Source organism: Plecotus auritus (assembly GCF_963455305.1).
Source record: "Plecotus auritus genome assembly, chromosome: X".
NCBI classification, from domain to species: domain Eukaryota; kingdom Metazoa; phylum Chordata; class Mammalia; order Chiroptera; family Vespertilionidae; genus Plecotus; species Plecotus auritus.
Window position 1 is genome coordinate 56,433,184 of NC_137784.1, and position 16,509 is coordinate 56,449,692.

The following is a 16,509-nucleotide window of genomic DNA, read 5'->3' on the forward strand; positions in this document are numbered from 1 at the left end:
GTCAGTGGTCGGCAAATCGCGGCTCGCAAGCCGCGGTTTGCCGCTCTGTTGACTAATGAGTTTGCCGACCACTGGACTAGACTAAATGCTACTGTGTAGTTGGAAGCTGTGAGGATTAGGCAATTGTGTGCAAAGAGGTAAAGGGAAGTATATGACAGTGGTCGGCAAACTCATTAATCAACAGAGCGACAAACCGCGGCTCAGGAGCCGCATGGGGCTTGCGAGCTGCAGTTTGCTGACCACGGGTCTAGGGAATAAGAAATTTTGAGTATGGAGCAGGGGTTCTTACTCTTTCAGAGCATAGGAACCCTTAAAGGAATACATGAACACCTTAAATTACATACAGAGTTTTGTGTGGTTATGCATCTTTCTGGGAAAAGGGTCATTAGCTTTGGTCAGTCTTAGGAATATCTGTGTCCCAATGAAGGTCGAGAATCTCTAGTATAAAGAATGGTTTTTATTTAATTTCTCATGCTTTCTTTTTGCTAGTCTTGGCCATTTCATCACCCAGTTAATAAGAAGTTTGTTCCAGATTATTATAAAGTGATTGTCAGTCCAATGGATTTAGAGACTATCCGTAAGGTGAGTGATTTGTTCTAATATGTCTTTTTGGAATCAATTAACTTTGTTTGTGTATCTAAGTGCCTGATTCTTTTAATCACAGAATATCTCCAAGCACAAGTATCAGAGTCGAGAGAGCTTTCTAGATGATGTCAACCTTATCCTTGCTAACAGTGTTAAGTACAATGGTGGGTATGTCTCCTTGTTTTCTCTCTTTCTCCATCAGTCTGTCCCATCTAACATTAATTAGTTAGCATTATTAAAATTTAAGTGCATGAAGAAGTCTTGAGCAGTGATAGTCAGCAGAATCAGTCAGGTATCTTACTCTGTTTTTTGTTTGTTTTTTAATCCTCACTTTGAGGATATTTTTTTCATTGATTTTTAGAGAGAGTGGAAGGAAAGGAGGAGGGGACGGAATGAAAGAGAGAGAAACATCGATTGGTTGCTTCCTGCATTGGGCTCTGACCTGGGCTGGGGATCAAACCTACAACTGAGATACGTGCCCTTGACCAGGAATCCAACCCGAGACTCTTTGGTCCACGGGCCAATGCTCTAACCACTGAGCACCGGCCAGGGCTTACTCTGCTTTTTTTAAAGCAGACACACATGTTTATTTATTTTTAAATAATGTTTTTTGATATTTTAGTGTATGTGTTCTGTAAAGTTTGTCAATAACTTTTAATGATGGAAAAACAATGCACATTTATTTTTTTAAACTTTGAAAAGTACAGAAAAATGAGATGAGAATAAAAATCAAGTGGATATTACTTTGGACTTTGAGTCATCACTGCTTTCTATGAGATGTGAAAACTCACCTATGCCCCAGGCTCTTAGATGGAGTTTAGGGAAATGTGTGACTCATAGATCATGGTGAGCTCAGTATATGAACTGATAGAATAATATATACCAGGTTCTGTGCTGCTACTTAATCTATTGATAGTCACTGTTCTCATGTAATTTACAATCCAATTGAAGGGAAAGGCGTTATAATGCAGCAAATGCTCTAGAGGAGAGGAAGTAGCACCTTCACCTAAGGGTTAGGTAAGGCTTTTTTTAAATATCTTTTTTTTTATTTCAGAGAAGAAGGGAGAGGGAGAGAGATAGAAACATCAGTGATTAGAGAGAATCATTGATTTGCTGCCTCCTGCATGCCCCCTACTGGGGATTGAGCCCGCAACCTGGGCATGTGCCCTGACCAGGAATCGAATCGTGACCTCCTGGTTCATAGGTTGACACTGAGCCATGCCAGCTGGGCAATAAATTTCTGTTTTGAATGACTCACTTGTTAAGAAAATATTGATTGAGCATCTAATGTGTGTTGGCACTGGTAGATGCTACAAATACAAAATCACATTCGATATGGTCCCTGCTCCATTTGGTTATAGTTTAGTTGGCAAAACAAAAGGAAAATTATGGAACTTAAATATGTTAGATGCATGCAGTGTGCCAAAGAAACAGAAAAACAGGGTATCTAAATCAGAGTAGGATTAGAAGAAGCTTTCTGGAAGTTTCCTTAAGCTGAATTCTAAAGGATCAGTGGAATTTGCTAGACAGAAATGTAATTTGTCAAGGCACAGAGGCCTGAAATTACATTATAAGCTTATAAAACAAGTTGTTGGGGTGTGTTTTAAGTGTGCATATTGATAAATAACTGGTTAGATGTAGAGAGGTACATAGGAGTTAAATCATAGAGGGTCCGTGTGCCATATTCCACTTAACGAAGAGTTTTGACTTTATCCTAAGTGAGAGGACATTGAAGGAATTAAGTAGCAAAATGATGATCCCATATAACTCATTAAGCAAAATAGAAGAGGGAGCTGAGGGCATTTGAGAGAATTGACTAGCATACTGAGATCTCAATTAAAAATCCACATGATTGTAGGGCTTTTCTCCAGCAATATTTAGCAGCTCATGTAGTTTGGCTGTAAGTTTGCCAGATAGAAGGGACAGAGAATTGGAGGGGGTAGGTAAAAGGAGGGACAACCAGAAGGACAGATGAAAAAATGGGCATTCTAGGCAGAGAGAACAGAATGTTCAATATCCTAGAGGAATGAAAGAACGGCAAGTTTGGTGAACTGCATTTAACTAGTACCTGTATACTTCACCAAGGGAAGTGGTAGAAGATGAACCTTCCATTTTTGTTCCATCTCGGTTGGTTAAAATAATGTACTTTCTCTCTTGAGATCTTCGTATTACTTTGGAAATTAGAGGAAATGCCCTTATGTCAGTTGTCCATTATTGTCTCCTGAAAATACCTAAACCTAATCAGCCAGAATTCTGGTAATAAAGATGTGTTGGTAGGCTCACAGAAGTTCAATAATGATTATGACAAATGATAGGTAAGCAGGAGTCTTCAGAAAGGCTACTTGGCCAGGGGATGGCTGGCTTAAGATATGAGGAGCTTATGTAAGGCAGTAGGAAAAACCCAGAAGATGCTAATTGAAACAGAGGTACCTTTTTTTCACCTATTAGATAAGCTCAATTTTAAAAAAATATTTTAATGGATTTCAGAGAGGAAGGGAGAGGGAGAGAGAGAGAAAAACATCAATGATGAGAGAGAATCATTGATTGGCTACTTTCTGCATGCCCCCCACTGGAGATGAAGCCTGCAACCTGGGCATATGCCCGACCAGGAATCGAACTATGACCTCCTGGTTCATAAGTTGACGCTCAACTACTGAACCATGCCGGCCAGGCTGAGCTCAATTTTTGAAAATGGAATATTCAGTGCTAGTGAGGCAGGTGTTCTCGCATATTCTGTTGGCAGTATTAAATTGTAAGACATTTCTGTAAAGCTCTTTGGCAGCATTGAGAGACTTAAAAATTGTTAAGTGATCAGACTTTCTAGTCCAGTAGGCTTGAATTTGAATATTGGCCCCACTGCTTAATAGCATTGTGACTTAGGGTAAGTAACTCAGCCTTTGCTTTCCCATATGTATGATGGGAATAATAATAATGCCCTCCTTAGAGGGTTATTTTGAGCATTAAATCAAAAGATGCATATGAGTGCTTATTAGCACATGGTGATAGGATGACAACCTATCCTAGTCAGAGATGCAGACAATGATGTTTATGATGTTATTTATATTAATGAGAAATAACCTGAATGGTTAATGTAAAGGGAATGTTTAGTTATTGTGCCATTTGTGTAATGGATTATTATATAAGGATTAAAAGCTCTTTATAAAACAAACTAACTAATGGCCTGGCCATTGTGGCTTGGTGGTTGAGCATCAACCTATGGACCAGGAGGTTATGGTTCGATTCCTAGTCAGGGCACATACCCAGGTTGTGGGCTTGATCCCCAGTAGGGGGGTGGTGTGCAGGAGGCTGCTGATCAATGATTCTCTCTCATCATTGATGTTTCTCTCTCCCTTTCTCTCTGAAATAAAAAGTAAATTAAAAAAACACTAGACAAAAATGCTCGCAATGTCGATTGAGAAAAGCAGAACACAAAACTTGATTTCATCTCAGTTATGCTTTAAAAAAGAAATGTATATATAAAAATTTGGAAGGAAACATATGAATGTGATAATAGTAGTTATTTCTGAGATAAAAGGTTGGGATAATCTTGACTTTCATCTTTTGCATGTTTTTCAAGTTTTCTGCTGGTATGGAAAACTGGAAACTATTCCTAGAGGAGGTGACCTTTTTTTAATCCTCACCCGAGGATATGTTCATTGATTTGAGAGAGAGAGAGAGAGAACGAACAACATCATTCGGTTGCCTCCTGTATGTATCCTGACTGGGGATGGAATCCTCAACCTAGGTATGTATGCTGACCGGGAATGGAACCCACAACCTTTTTGGTGTACGGATGATGCTCCCACCAACTGAGCCACCCAGCTGGGCTAGAAGAGGTGACCTTTGTGCTAAATTTTAAAGGATGATGATTATAGTAGTTAATCTTTATTGATCACCTACTATGCTAAGCATATAATCAAGTGGAGAAGGGTAGGGAAGACGTTCCAGGCAGACAGAACAAATGCAAAAGTAGATGAGTGCCTTGGATAAGGAAGTGAAAAGTAGTTGAGTTTGTCTAGGTTGCAGAGTAGGAGCTAGTTTTGGTAGGAAGAAATGAGTTTTTAAAGGTAGGTGGGCAAATTATGAAAGGCGTAGTATGCATACTAAGTCTATAAAAGTTAAAGAAGGCCTGGCCAGTGTGGCTTTGGTTGAGTGTCAACCTATGAACCGGGAGGTCATGGTTCGATTCCTGGTCAGGGCACATGCCTGGGTTGCAGGCTCCGTCCCCAATGTGGGGTGTGTGGGAGGCAGCCGATCAGTGATTCTCATCATTGATGTTTCTCTCTCTCTCTCTCCCTCTCCCTTCCTCTCTGAAATAAAAAAAAATACATATTTAAAAAGTAAAAGAAAAGAGGGCCATCCATATTAGGTATTTTAGTAAGATCATACTGGAAGCTATTTGAAGAATAGATTGAAGGGGAATGAGATACAGAGACTAATAAACTATTGACAACAATCCAGGTTAAAAACACTGAGGGCTTGAACTAAGGTAAGTATCAATAAGAATGGGAAGATGGGGACAGATTGTAGAGATACTAAGGAAGGCCTTGGTCAGTGTGGTTCAATTGGTTGAAGCATCATCACATACACTTAAAGGTGGTGGGTGTGATCTCCATTCAAGGCATATAATCCAGGTTAGTGGTTCAATCTCTGGTTGGGGTGTTTGTGGGAGGCAACCAATCATCTCCCTCTCTCCTTCTCTCCCTCTCTCCCTCTCCCTCTCCCTCTCTCCCTCTCCCTCTCCCTCTCCCTTTCTCCCTCCTCCTCCCCCTCCCCCTCCCTCCCCCTCTCCCCTTCTCCCCCTCCCCTCCCCCTCCCCCTGTCCCTTCTTCTCTAAGATCAATTAAAAAAAAAAGAGGTACTGAGGAAGTAGAATTGATACCTTCATAAATGGTTGAAAGTTGGGGGTATGGATAAAAGACAGAAAATTCAAGATGATGCCAAGTATTCAAATGCTGATGGTGAAAACATAAATTGGTACGAACTTTTTAGAGGAGTGTAAGTGTTTATTCCTTTATCTAAGCAGTTTTACCTCCAGGGAATACTCCACACAAGTTTTCAGAGGCACATGTATAAATATATATATATGTTTATAATTGCAACATTGTTCATAATTGCAACAACATGGGAGCATTCTGAATATCCAATAATAGAAAATTGGTTGAATAAATTATGGTGCATCTATATGATAGAATACAGGTTAGCTATCAAAACGGTAGATTAACAAATAAGGTGTATTTGTGTATGCTGATATCAAAATATATTCTGTATAGGCCTGGCTGGGTTGCTCAGTTGGTTGGAGTGTTGTCCCTTACACCAAAAGGTTGCGGGTTTGATTCCTGGTCAGGGCACATACCTAGGTTGTGGGTTCAATCCCTGGTTGGGGTGCAAATAGGAGGCAACTGATTGATGTTTCTCACATGTTTTTTTCTCTCTCCCTCTCAAATCAATAAACATATCCTCAGGTGAGAATAAAAAAATCAAAGTTACTTTATATTTTATATATATATATATATATATATATATATATATATATATATATGTATACATATTATATTATAGATAGATATATAGATACATAGATATATAGATATAGTATATATATTATTGGAAACTAGATTACTCAACAGTATATACAGAAGGGGTTGTAAGTTCAGATACTATAGAGGCCAGACATTAATGAGTGAAATGGGCTCAATATAGAGACTGATGAACAGGAGAGCACATACCCCACCTAAAGGGATCAGTCACTGTTTAGCCCAATTGTTGCCATAGAGTAGGATTACTAAAAGGAGAGATGAGGATAATTTTTTCTTTATACTTTTTTTATATAGGTATTTGAATTATTCAAATTGAGCACACAATACTTTTGTAATTAAAAAACAAATTTCCACTTTTGGAAGGATGGATAAATCAGATGGCATCCAGAATTCAGACCTGGGCAACTGGTGGTGCCATAGACTAATATAGAAAGTATAGGAGAAGTGGTTTTGGAGCAGAATTGTTTTGTATTGAGGTAGGACATCTGAGTGAATATTTTTAGGAGATAGCTACCATAACAGGTTCAAAGCTCAAAAGAGAAGTTTGTACTGTAACTATGGATATTTTTTCAAATTATCAGCATATGAAAATATAAGTAGATGAGCTCAAATAGGGAATAGGGTGCATTTCTTGAACCCCCTGATGCTGTAATAAAATATGGCTGTATGTTTTTCTGGATAGAAAGACCAAAACTTTTATCAGATTATCAAAGCTGTATGTGACCCAAAAAAGTTAAGAGCCACTGTTTAGTTAAGATAGAATGTAGGATGAGAATAGAATAACAAATTCCAACATCTAAGGGGTCAGGTGGAGACTACTGAGTGGCCAGAATGAAAGAAGGAAAACAAGAAGAGAGCAATGTTCTGGAAACCAACAGAAGAGGAAAATGGCTATAAGAAGAGGTCAAGTGCTATAGAGGAGACCAAAGAGAATGGTCATTAGAAGAACTATTTCAGTGAACTGGTGGAATCAGAAGTCAGACTTGGATATGAATGAATAGGAAGTAAGAAAGTAGAAACTGAAATTTGCCTGTGATAGGAAGAAGGAAGACTGTAATCGATATGTTGGACAGAGGGGAACTTTGTATAGGTGAAAGAGAAGAAAAATGAGGATATGAGATAAGGTTCCTGTAGAAGTGATAAAGAGAAAAGTTTCTGCTTCTCATTTTCTCTCTAGCAAACAGGGTCTTACACTAAGAGTGGGTGGGATGGTGGGAGAGAGAATTTGAAGAGAAATGTAGGTTAGGGGTTGAATTATCTGTTGTAGGAAATTTGAAATGGAGATGACTTGGGGACATTTTAGAAATGTTGAGCAGCCTTTGAGGGTCCAGCTGAAATTGGAGACTTAATTTTTATAGCAACATCAGTTGGCACAATTGTGTAATTTTCTTTGTCAGTATTCATCAAACCAAGTTAGGGAACTGAGAAAGCAGATGACATCATTGATTCAGGATTGGGATTTTGCTTTCTGGATGTGAGAAAGATTGACAATTGAATGTGTTAAGGAAAAGTTTGAACTTCTCAAACTTTGTCACCAAAGAACTCTTTGTAGCAGAAGATTGCCACTTACATCGTCTCTAGTTTGGAAGAGTATCCAAAGCAGCTCTACAAAAGCTTGTAATTTCTTTGGTAATTCATGTTTTATCTTGCAAATTAGTGTTAGGCTTCTCTGTTTATATTTTGTCCTATTTCAAATTTGTTAAGTTATTTTATATCCCCCAACCTCCATCTTCAAGTAAAATTGCTGATGAAGGAAATATATAACAATGATCTTCTATCTTAACTTTGGCATACTACTGCACATTACCTTACTTTTCAAAGCATAGGGGTTAATTAGGGAAGAAACTAAAACCAGGAGAGGCTTGATAGACTGGGAAACCCAAATAATGGCCCTGTAAGTATCCTTGAGGTCAGAGAGAGAGCGAAAAGGGTGGACAGATACAAGACTGTGATGGGAAAGAAGGATATTGGAATTGAAACATCAGAGGCAAAGCAGTTTGCAGTAAAAACATTCTGGATATATCCAGGGGTATTTTTGCCTGGGAGTAAAAGGTGCAAACCATTATCGTGAAGATTTGTAAGGATTTTGGATAGGTAGTACATATGAACATTAGAGTAACCCACCATGACGAGGGATTTGGAGCCAAAAGGAAGATTATACTAGGTGCGAAAGTCCTTGGTGAATGTGAGTGGATTCGTGAGTAAAGGTAAAGAGCAGATCTCTCAAACTTAAGTGATCTTTAGGGAGGGGCCAGGAAGGTAATATAAATGAGTACAGTGGGCCAAGTGTAGATTGTAGTAACCTGTAACAGTATATATTCCATTTAAAGTGACATGTACTTCATTCTGATTGTTGTCCTAAGGCAGTGGTCGGCAAACTGCGGCTCGAGAGCCTCGGTTTGCCGTTCTGTTGACTAATGAGTTTGCCGATCACTGTCCTAAGGAAATGACTATCCAGTGTTGCTAGCTTTTAATTTTTCAAGTGAAGCTGGAAATCTGAATTTTTTGTGACATGTTTTCATTCCAATGTTTACACATTTGCTAATAGTTCTTAAAAGTTTTTAGCGAGGCCAGTGTAGCTCAGTGGTTGAGCGTCAGCTCATGAATCAAGAGGTCACTGGTTTGATTCCTGGTCAGGGCACATACCTAGGTTGCCGGCTCGATCCCCAGTAGGGGCATGCAGGAGGCAGCCTATTGATGTTTCTCTCTCATTGATGTTTCTATCTCTCTACCCCTCTCTCTTCCTCTTTCTCTAAAATCAATAAAAACATTAAAAAAAAATTTCAAACTCTGTGAGCCAAATAAAAACATCTATCTGGAGGCCAAATCTGGCTCCAAGGAAGCTGGTTATCAATGTCTAGCATAGTAGAAAATGATCCTCAAAGTAGAGAGATTCTTTTTCTCCAAGGGAAAGTAAATAATGATTTGGTTGCAGCAGTGGAGAGCCTATAAGGCTGAAATCGCCCTTCCTTAACCAGTGGATAGGGGTATAAGAAACTTCTGACTGAATAGGGCTGTATTAGAGGTGTCATATGATATGAAATGTGACATCTTTTGTACTGAAGGGACATCCATTGTGGAATTGAAGGTGCATATGAGATGTTTCCTAATATTAGGTACTATATACAAAATAATACATAAAATATTTTTTAAATACCTTTTTTTATAAGCTTTTGAAAAATTGACTTCAGAGAGAGGAAGGGAGAGGGACCGGGAGATAGAAACATCAGTGGTGAGAGAGAAGCATCTACTGCACGCCCCCTACTGGGGATCGAGCCACAACCCGGGCATGTGCCCTGACCAGAATAGAAACTATAACTTCCTGGTTCATGGATCGACACTCAACCAATGAGCCACAGTGGCTGCACCACAAAATAATACTTTTGCTTCAAACTATTGATTTGGCCAGATATGAGCCTATCTCTATTTTTAATTAATAGTAACAAAGTCCATGTAGAGTTTATTCCCACTTTAACATTTTTTATTTCAAAAAATTTTACTGCCCTAGCCAGCTTGGCTCAGTGGATAGAGCATCAGCCTGCAGACTGAAGGATCCCAGGTTCGATTCTGGCCAAGGGCACATGCCTGGGTTGTGGGCTTGATCCCCAGTAGGGGGCGTGCAGGAGGCAGCCGATCAATGATTCTCTCTCATCATTGATGTTTCTCTCCTTCTCCCTTTCTCTCTGAAATCAATAAAGAAATATATTTTTAAAAAAAGACAAAAAATTTTACTGACCAAAATTAGTAGAATGGTATCTCTAGTTAACATGATTTTGATTCTTTCAGATACTTCACATATGATATTACAGTATTTCCATAGCATACCTTCATTGACTTACTCTATATTATCACATATGTAGCCCATGAAGTATATTATATACTAGTGGCCTGGTAAATTAATTAGAGGAAATATTTTAATATTGCTATTTGCCCTTTATAATAGAAGTGTCAGAGATGAAAGAAAATTAGTAAAATGTATATGAAAATCTTACTCCTGTCAGAGTCTGGGGCGCGCCGCGGGACCCAAAGTCAAGTCCCCGCCTAGCCGTGTGCACCTTGAAATTGCGTGAGACCCAGAACCAGCTGGCCCCACCCCCATTGGGCGAGATCCAGACCTGGCCGGCCCCACCCCTGTCAAGCCCAGCCAGGCGGGAGGCACAGCCTGAGGTCCCCCAGCCTGGCACTGGGGCAGGGGGCACAGCCTGAGGTGCCCAGGCCCGAGCAGGGGGCGCAGCCTCCGGTACCCCGGCCAGGCGCCATGCAGCCTCAGGTCCCTGCTGATTGCTTTTTACAGGAACCCTGCCTTTGCTGTGAGTGCAGCCATCTTGTGTTATGGGAACCCCGCCTCCACTGTGGGTGCATCCATCTTGTGATGGTGTGAGGGTTAATTTGCATATTACATCTTTATTATATAGGATAGCCAAGATTCCTAGCACTAAGATTAGGGTCATTAGGCAACAAGTGGAAGATAAGGAATACTGCATATAAAACTGCACTTGGAAGTATGCAGTACATATTAAAGGACTCAGTCTTGTACTTAAGTGGTGGTGGTGGGACTGCACACTATAATAGACTTCAAGCCCTTAGGCTTTCCAGCTACCACATAGGTACTGAATCAATCTCAGAGCCTCTGTTTATGTTCAAACTAGTTACCTGGTGAATGAAATTTGTGCACATTAAAAGGGAATTAACTAGATGAAATATTTTAATATTGCTGTTAGCCCTTTGTCTATAATAGAAGTGTCTGAGATGAAAGAAAATTAGTAAAATATATATGAAAATCTTCCTTTCGGAGTCTGGGGTGCACCACGGGAACCAGAGTCAAGTCTCCGCCCACCCACGTGTGCCTTGAAATCACGCGAGACCCAGACCTGGCCGGCCCCACCCCCCATTGGGCTAGATCCAGGCCCGGCCGGCCCCACCCCCATCAAGCCCCCCTGGGTGGTGGGTGCAGCCTCAGGTTGCCTGGCCTGGCGCTGGGGCGGTGGGTGCGGCCCGAGGTCCTCCGGCCTGGGCCGGGGGGTGGAGGGGGCGCGTATTGAGATCCTCTGGACTGGGCCAGGAGATGCAGCCTGAGGTCCCCCAGCCTGGTTCTGGGGCAGGGGGACATGGCCTCAGGTCCCCTGGCCCAGTGCCAGGGCAGGGGGCGTGGCCTCAGGTCCCCTGTCAAGCCCCACTAGGTGGGGGGCGCAGCAGCAGGTCCCCTGCCCCAGCCCAGCACCAGGTCCCTGCTGATTGTTCGTTAAGGCTCTTCAGAGGAACTCGGCCTCCGCTGTGGGCACAGCCATCTTTTGTTATGGGATCCCTGCCTCCCGCTGTGGGCGCAGCCATCTTGTTATGGTGTGATGGTCAATTTGCATATTCCCTCTTTATTAGATAGGATAACGTCTCAAAAGAACAATAATCAGGGAAACCCAAAACTTGGGATTGAAGCTATTTATAATCCTTTCAAAAGGCACACAATACTCCATGTGGGTGAAAGGAGAGTCATACAGGTAAATAAATTCCTTCTGAAAAATACAACCCAAACTTTTTGCCAGTTTTGACAAAGCCATAGGATCATAAGTAGGCAGAGAGAGAGAGACCTTACTACTTATTAAATGTTTGATTGGATTTTAAATGAACTGCATAGTCTGTACCAATAAGTGTTGCCAAGCTGTTTATGATGCATGAGTAATGCGTCATGCTACGTTACTAGTTGATAGGAATTTTCATTTCTTTTATAATCTTATGGGACCACCATCATATATTCCGTCCGTCATTGACCAAAATGTTATGCAGTACATGACTATATTTCTAAGTCTATCCTATGAGACTACTCTCTGTCCATTAATAATAAGATTCTTTTTTTCTGTCAATGTTTTTTTCTGAGATTGGGGCCAAGATATAAATATATAAAGGTTAAGTCTCATATCATTGAAGAGATAATCTCCCTCAATCCTGTTTCAGCCTCTTGCTGTCATCCTTTTTCTTCACAGCCAGACTTTTGTTTTTATTGCGGTAAAACATACACAAAACAAATTCAGTGGCATTAAGTACATTCACAGTGTTGTGCAATCATCACCACTATCCATTTCTAGAACTTTTTCATCACCCCAAACAAAACTCTGTACTCATTAAAGAATAACCCCATTCTTTCATTCCCTCAGCCCTTGGTAACCTCTACTTTACTTTTTGTCCATGAATTTTTCTCTTCTGGGTATCTCATATAAGTGGAAACGATACAGTATATAGAATATTTGTCCTTTTGTGTCTGGCTTTTATTTCACTTAATTTTGTAGCATAGATTGGAATTTTTTTATATGAGTACATAACATCTCTCCTATTCTTTACCTGCCATTTATGCCTCACTTAGCTTTAATTTGGCTCCTAACCTGCCCAACATACTAAGTGAACAGGATTACATAATTGCCAGGTTTAGTGGGTGCTTTTCAGTTCTTATCTTGACTTCATTCCAGTATTTGACATCATTGATCATTCTTCTTGAAACTGTATTATGATTGGCTTTATAACTTTCAGCTCTTCTTTCTCTCCTACCTCTTAGTCCATTACTTTTCCATTTCCTTTGCTGAATGATATTCTGCCTATTCCTGTAACTTCAACCACCACCTTTTTCCTGATGACTCTCATCAGTTCTGGGCAAAGACCTAATATCTCCAACCACCTACCAAACATTTCCTCTTGGATGTCCCAGTGGAACTTCAAACATACCTCAAACGAAACATTCTTTCCTTATTTAAACTTTCTCCCTCTGTCCTTTATTCAATTTTGTCCTTTATTATTTCCAGTCTGCGTTTAATGGGGCATTAGCATTGCCCAGTAGCTACATCTGGAAACCTCATTTATTCCCTTGAATAAACCCCCAACTTCCAATATATCACTAAAGCCCTCTTAGATTACTATAATAGTCAATTGGCTAATGTCTCCACCTGTAGACTTAACCTCTTTCTAACCTATCATTTATATTCCTGATACGGTAGACTTATTTAAAAAACAAGTTACACAATAAAGAAATATATAAAATTGAAAATGGAAGTTAAACAATAAAGAAATATATAAAATTGAAAATGAAAGCTTTTGCCTACCCTCTCATTTCTATCTCCCATAGTTTCATTCTCCAGAGGTAACTGTATATCTTTGCATTTTCTTCTAATACTTACATAAAACATGTTTAACAAACATAAGTAGTGTTTTTAAATTTTTGTTTAAGAAATTGTCATTTTTATAATTATTCTGTAACTTGCTCTTTGCTCATGAATATATCCTGATCTTCTTTTTTAAACTTCTATTTTAAAATAAACTCGAGAAATTATACAAGTAATACAGAGTCCCATGTACCCTTTACCTAGCTCCCTCCAATGGTGACATCTTACATGGCTGTAGTTCAAAATCAAAACCAGGAAATTGATTATTGGTCCATTACTATTAACTAGATTACAGACCTTATGCACTTTGTACCTTTTTTAAAAAATCTATATTCGTGCGTATGTGTGTATAGTTATATGCAGTTTTATGCCAGCATGTAACCACCACCATAGTCAAGATGTACTAGTGGAACTGTTCTGTCACCACACAAGAACTCTCTGGTGTTACCTCTTTGTGTCTGCAACCCTCCACATGCACCCACTACTGTCTCTTCCCTGGCAACCATTTATGTGATCCTCTTTATAGTTTTGACTTTTGAGCATGTGAGATAAAGAATAATACTACATTTTTGAGATTGACTGTTTCCACTATGCATCTCTTGAAATCCATCCAAATTGTTGTATCAGTTCATTTTTTAAAGATTGTTGAGCAGTGTTCCATTGTACCAGAGAGTTTGTTCAATTTACTGAAGGACATTCAGATTTCTAGTTTTTCTGATTATGAATAAAGCTGCTGTAAGCATTCATATACAGGGTTTTGTGTGAATATAAATGTTCATTTCTCTGGGATAAATGCCTAAGAGTGTGATGATAAACATATGTTTAATTTTATAAGAAATTGCCATCCTCTTTTTTTAGAGTGCCTATACCATTTACATTCCCATCAGCAATATAGGAAAGATTCAATTTCTCTACAGTATTAAGTATTACTGCTATTTTTTAAAATTTTACTTGGTGGTCTACTAGTATCTCTATGGTTTTTACTTTACATTTCCTAAATGGCTATTAATGTTAAACATTTTTTCATGTGTTTATTTGCCATCTGTGTGTTTTTGGTGAAATGTCTGTTCATGTCTTGGCCCGAGTTTTAACTGCATTGTTTTCTTATTAATAATGAGTTTTGAGAGTTCTTTATATATTTTAGGTACATGGCCTTTTACAGAGATTTTTTCCCAGTCTGTGTCTTGTCTTTTCAGTCTCTTGACAATGTCTTTGGAAGAGCAGAAATGTTTAACTTTGATGATGTCCAGTTGGTCAATTTTTTCTTTATGTACTAGAGGCCCATGCACGAAATTCGTGCACAGGTAGGGTCTCTAGGCCTGGCCGGCGATCAGGGCCTTCCAACTGCGGCCAGGGCCTTCTTTCGTTTCGCGCTGCCCCCTGGTGGTCAGCACACATCATAGTGAACGATCAAACTCCCAGTCTCCTGGTTGAACTTCTGAGAGGGCACTTTGCATATTAGGCTTTTATATGTATAGATTGTGCTTCTAGTATATGTCTAAGAATTCTTTGTTTAACCCAAGGTCACAGAGATTCTCTCATATTTTCTTTGAAAAATTTATAGTTTTACATTTAAATTCATGATCCATTTTGAAATGATTTTTGTAAACAGTATGAGGTTTAGGTTGAGGTTCATTTTTTTTTTTTTGCCTATAGATGTCTAGTTCTATTATTATTTGTTGAGAAGACTATCCTTCATTGAATTGCTTTGAGCACCTTTGTAAAAAAAAATCAGTTGAGTGTATGGATCTGTTTCTGGGTTTATTTTGTTCCATTGATCTTATATATCTACTAGGGGCCCAGTGCACGAATTCGTGCACCTTGAAAGAAACTGTGGGCCACGAGGCTGCAGTGGGCACAGGGGCGGGTCTTGGCCCATCCTCTGTGCCTCCACCCAGCCCCTCCTGCCGCAGGGGCGAGCAGGGCGGGCACCGTCATTGGGTGCAAGTGGCGGCTGCTGCCCTGATCACCCCTCAGGAGCAGGGGGAGGTGGAGAAACCCTCAGGGGTGATTGGGGCTGGCAGCCGCTGCTCACACCCACTGATGGCACTGAGCGATCAGGGCCAGCACCAGCAGTGGGTGTGAGTGCCCGGTGGGACTGCAGCATGCAGGAGCAAAGAATTTTCAGTAACCACCAGAGGCTCACCCTGATGACAGTGACCAGCACCCCGCCTTGGTCTGCTCACCTGCTTCACCATCCGCCGAAGCCGATGCCCACAATGTTCTGTGCTCTGCTGCCTGCTGCTGATGCCCGCCATATTCCGTGCGTGCTCCCTGGTGGTCAGCGCATGATTACTGGAGCTGTATAGTAAGTCTCATCAGGTAGAGCAAGCATGTCAAACTCAAAGGTTAACACGGGCCAAATAAACAAGTTTTAAGATTATGTGGGCCACAAAAAAAAGCTTCAATTTTCATAGAAACATCGTTTATTTCGATAGAGACATGCTGAATACAAAAGGCTGAAATAAATGCGTAATCGTTAACATAAAATAATAAAACATTTTAATAAATTAATATTTTTCCTTGAACATTAACTTACCAGACACTGAATTAACTGCACAAATTAATAAGTGTAACACAAATAAAACTATTTTTCTTGTTCTCTGAAAGAGAACTATTTCCTGTTGCACACACCAAACAAGTCAGTACAAGACTAACGATGTGGCAGTTGGCTGCTAAAATATTTGCTGCTGGTATTAGTGGAGAAAAATAGTGCGCCTGTGCGTATGGTGCATAAGGGAAATGAATGCAACACGATGATAGTAATCAGTCATTAGTGAACGTTGTAGTTCGTTATTAATAATTATGTATAACAGGATATTGTAAGAATTAAGTTACCAAATTTTTATTAAAACGCTTCTTACATACCATTACATTGACTGGGCCGCAAAAATATTTGTTGTGGGCTGCATGCAGACCGCGAGTTTGACATGCTTGAGGTAGAGTAATTTCCCCCTCACTTTATTCTTTTGTAAATCATTTTTAAATTTTTTTCATTCACAGTTGACATACTTTATTCTTTTTCTAATTTGTTTTCTTATTCTTTTGCCTTTCCACATAAATTTTAGAAGAATCTTATCTATATCTATAAAAAAGTTTTGTCAGGATTTTGATAGGAATTGAGTTAAGCCTGTTGATCAATTTGGGGAGAATTGACAACTTTACTGATCCTGTATTACATTAGTACAAATAGATATATATCACTCTGTTTAATGTATTCCATAGTATAGATATATGTA

The 16,509-nt window shown here is 39.7% G+C and overlaps 1 protein-coding gene across 5 annotated transcripts in view; it reads left to right on the plus strand.

Moving 5' to 3' along the window:
- The window catches only part of TAF1 (TATA-box binding protein associated factor 1), an 88,970-nt gene that overhangs the window by 44,233 nt on the left and 28,228 nt on the right, over window positions 1-16,509 (plus strand). For all 5 annotated transcript variants that reach the window (XM_080652399.1, XM_080652401.1, XM_080652397.1 and 2 more), the window contains exons 31-32: window positions 490-582; window positions 665-749. In XM_080652399.1, coding sequence (XP_080508525.1) covers window positions 490-582; window positions 665-749 — 178 coding nt within the window. The remainder of the gene's footprint in view (window positions 1-489; window positions 583-664; window positions 750-16,509) is intronic.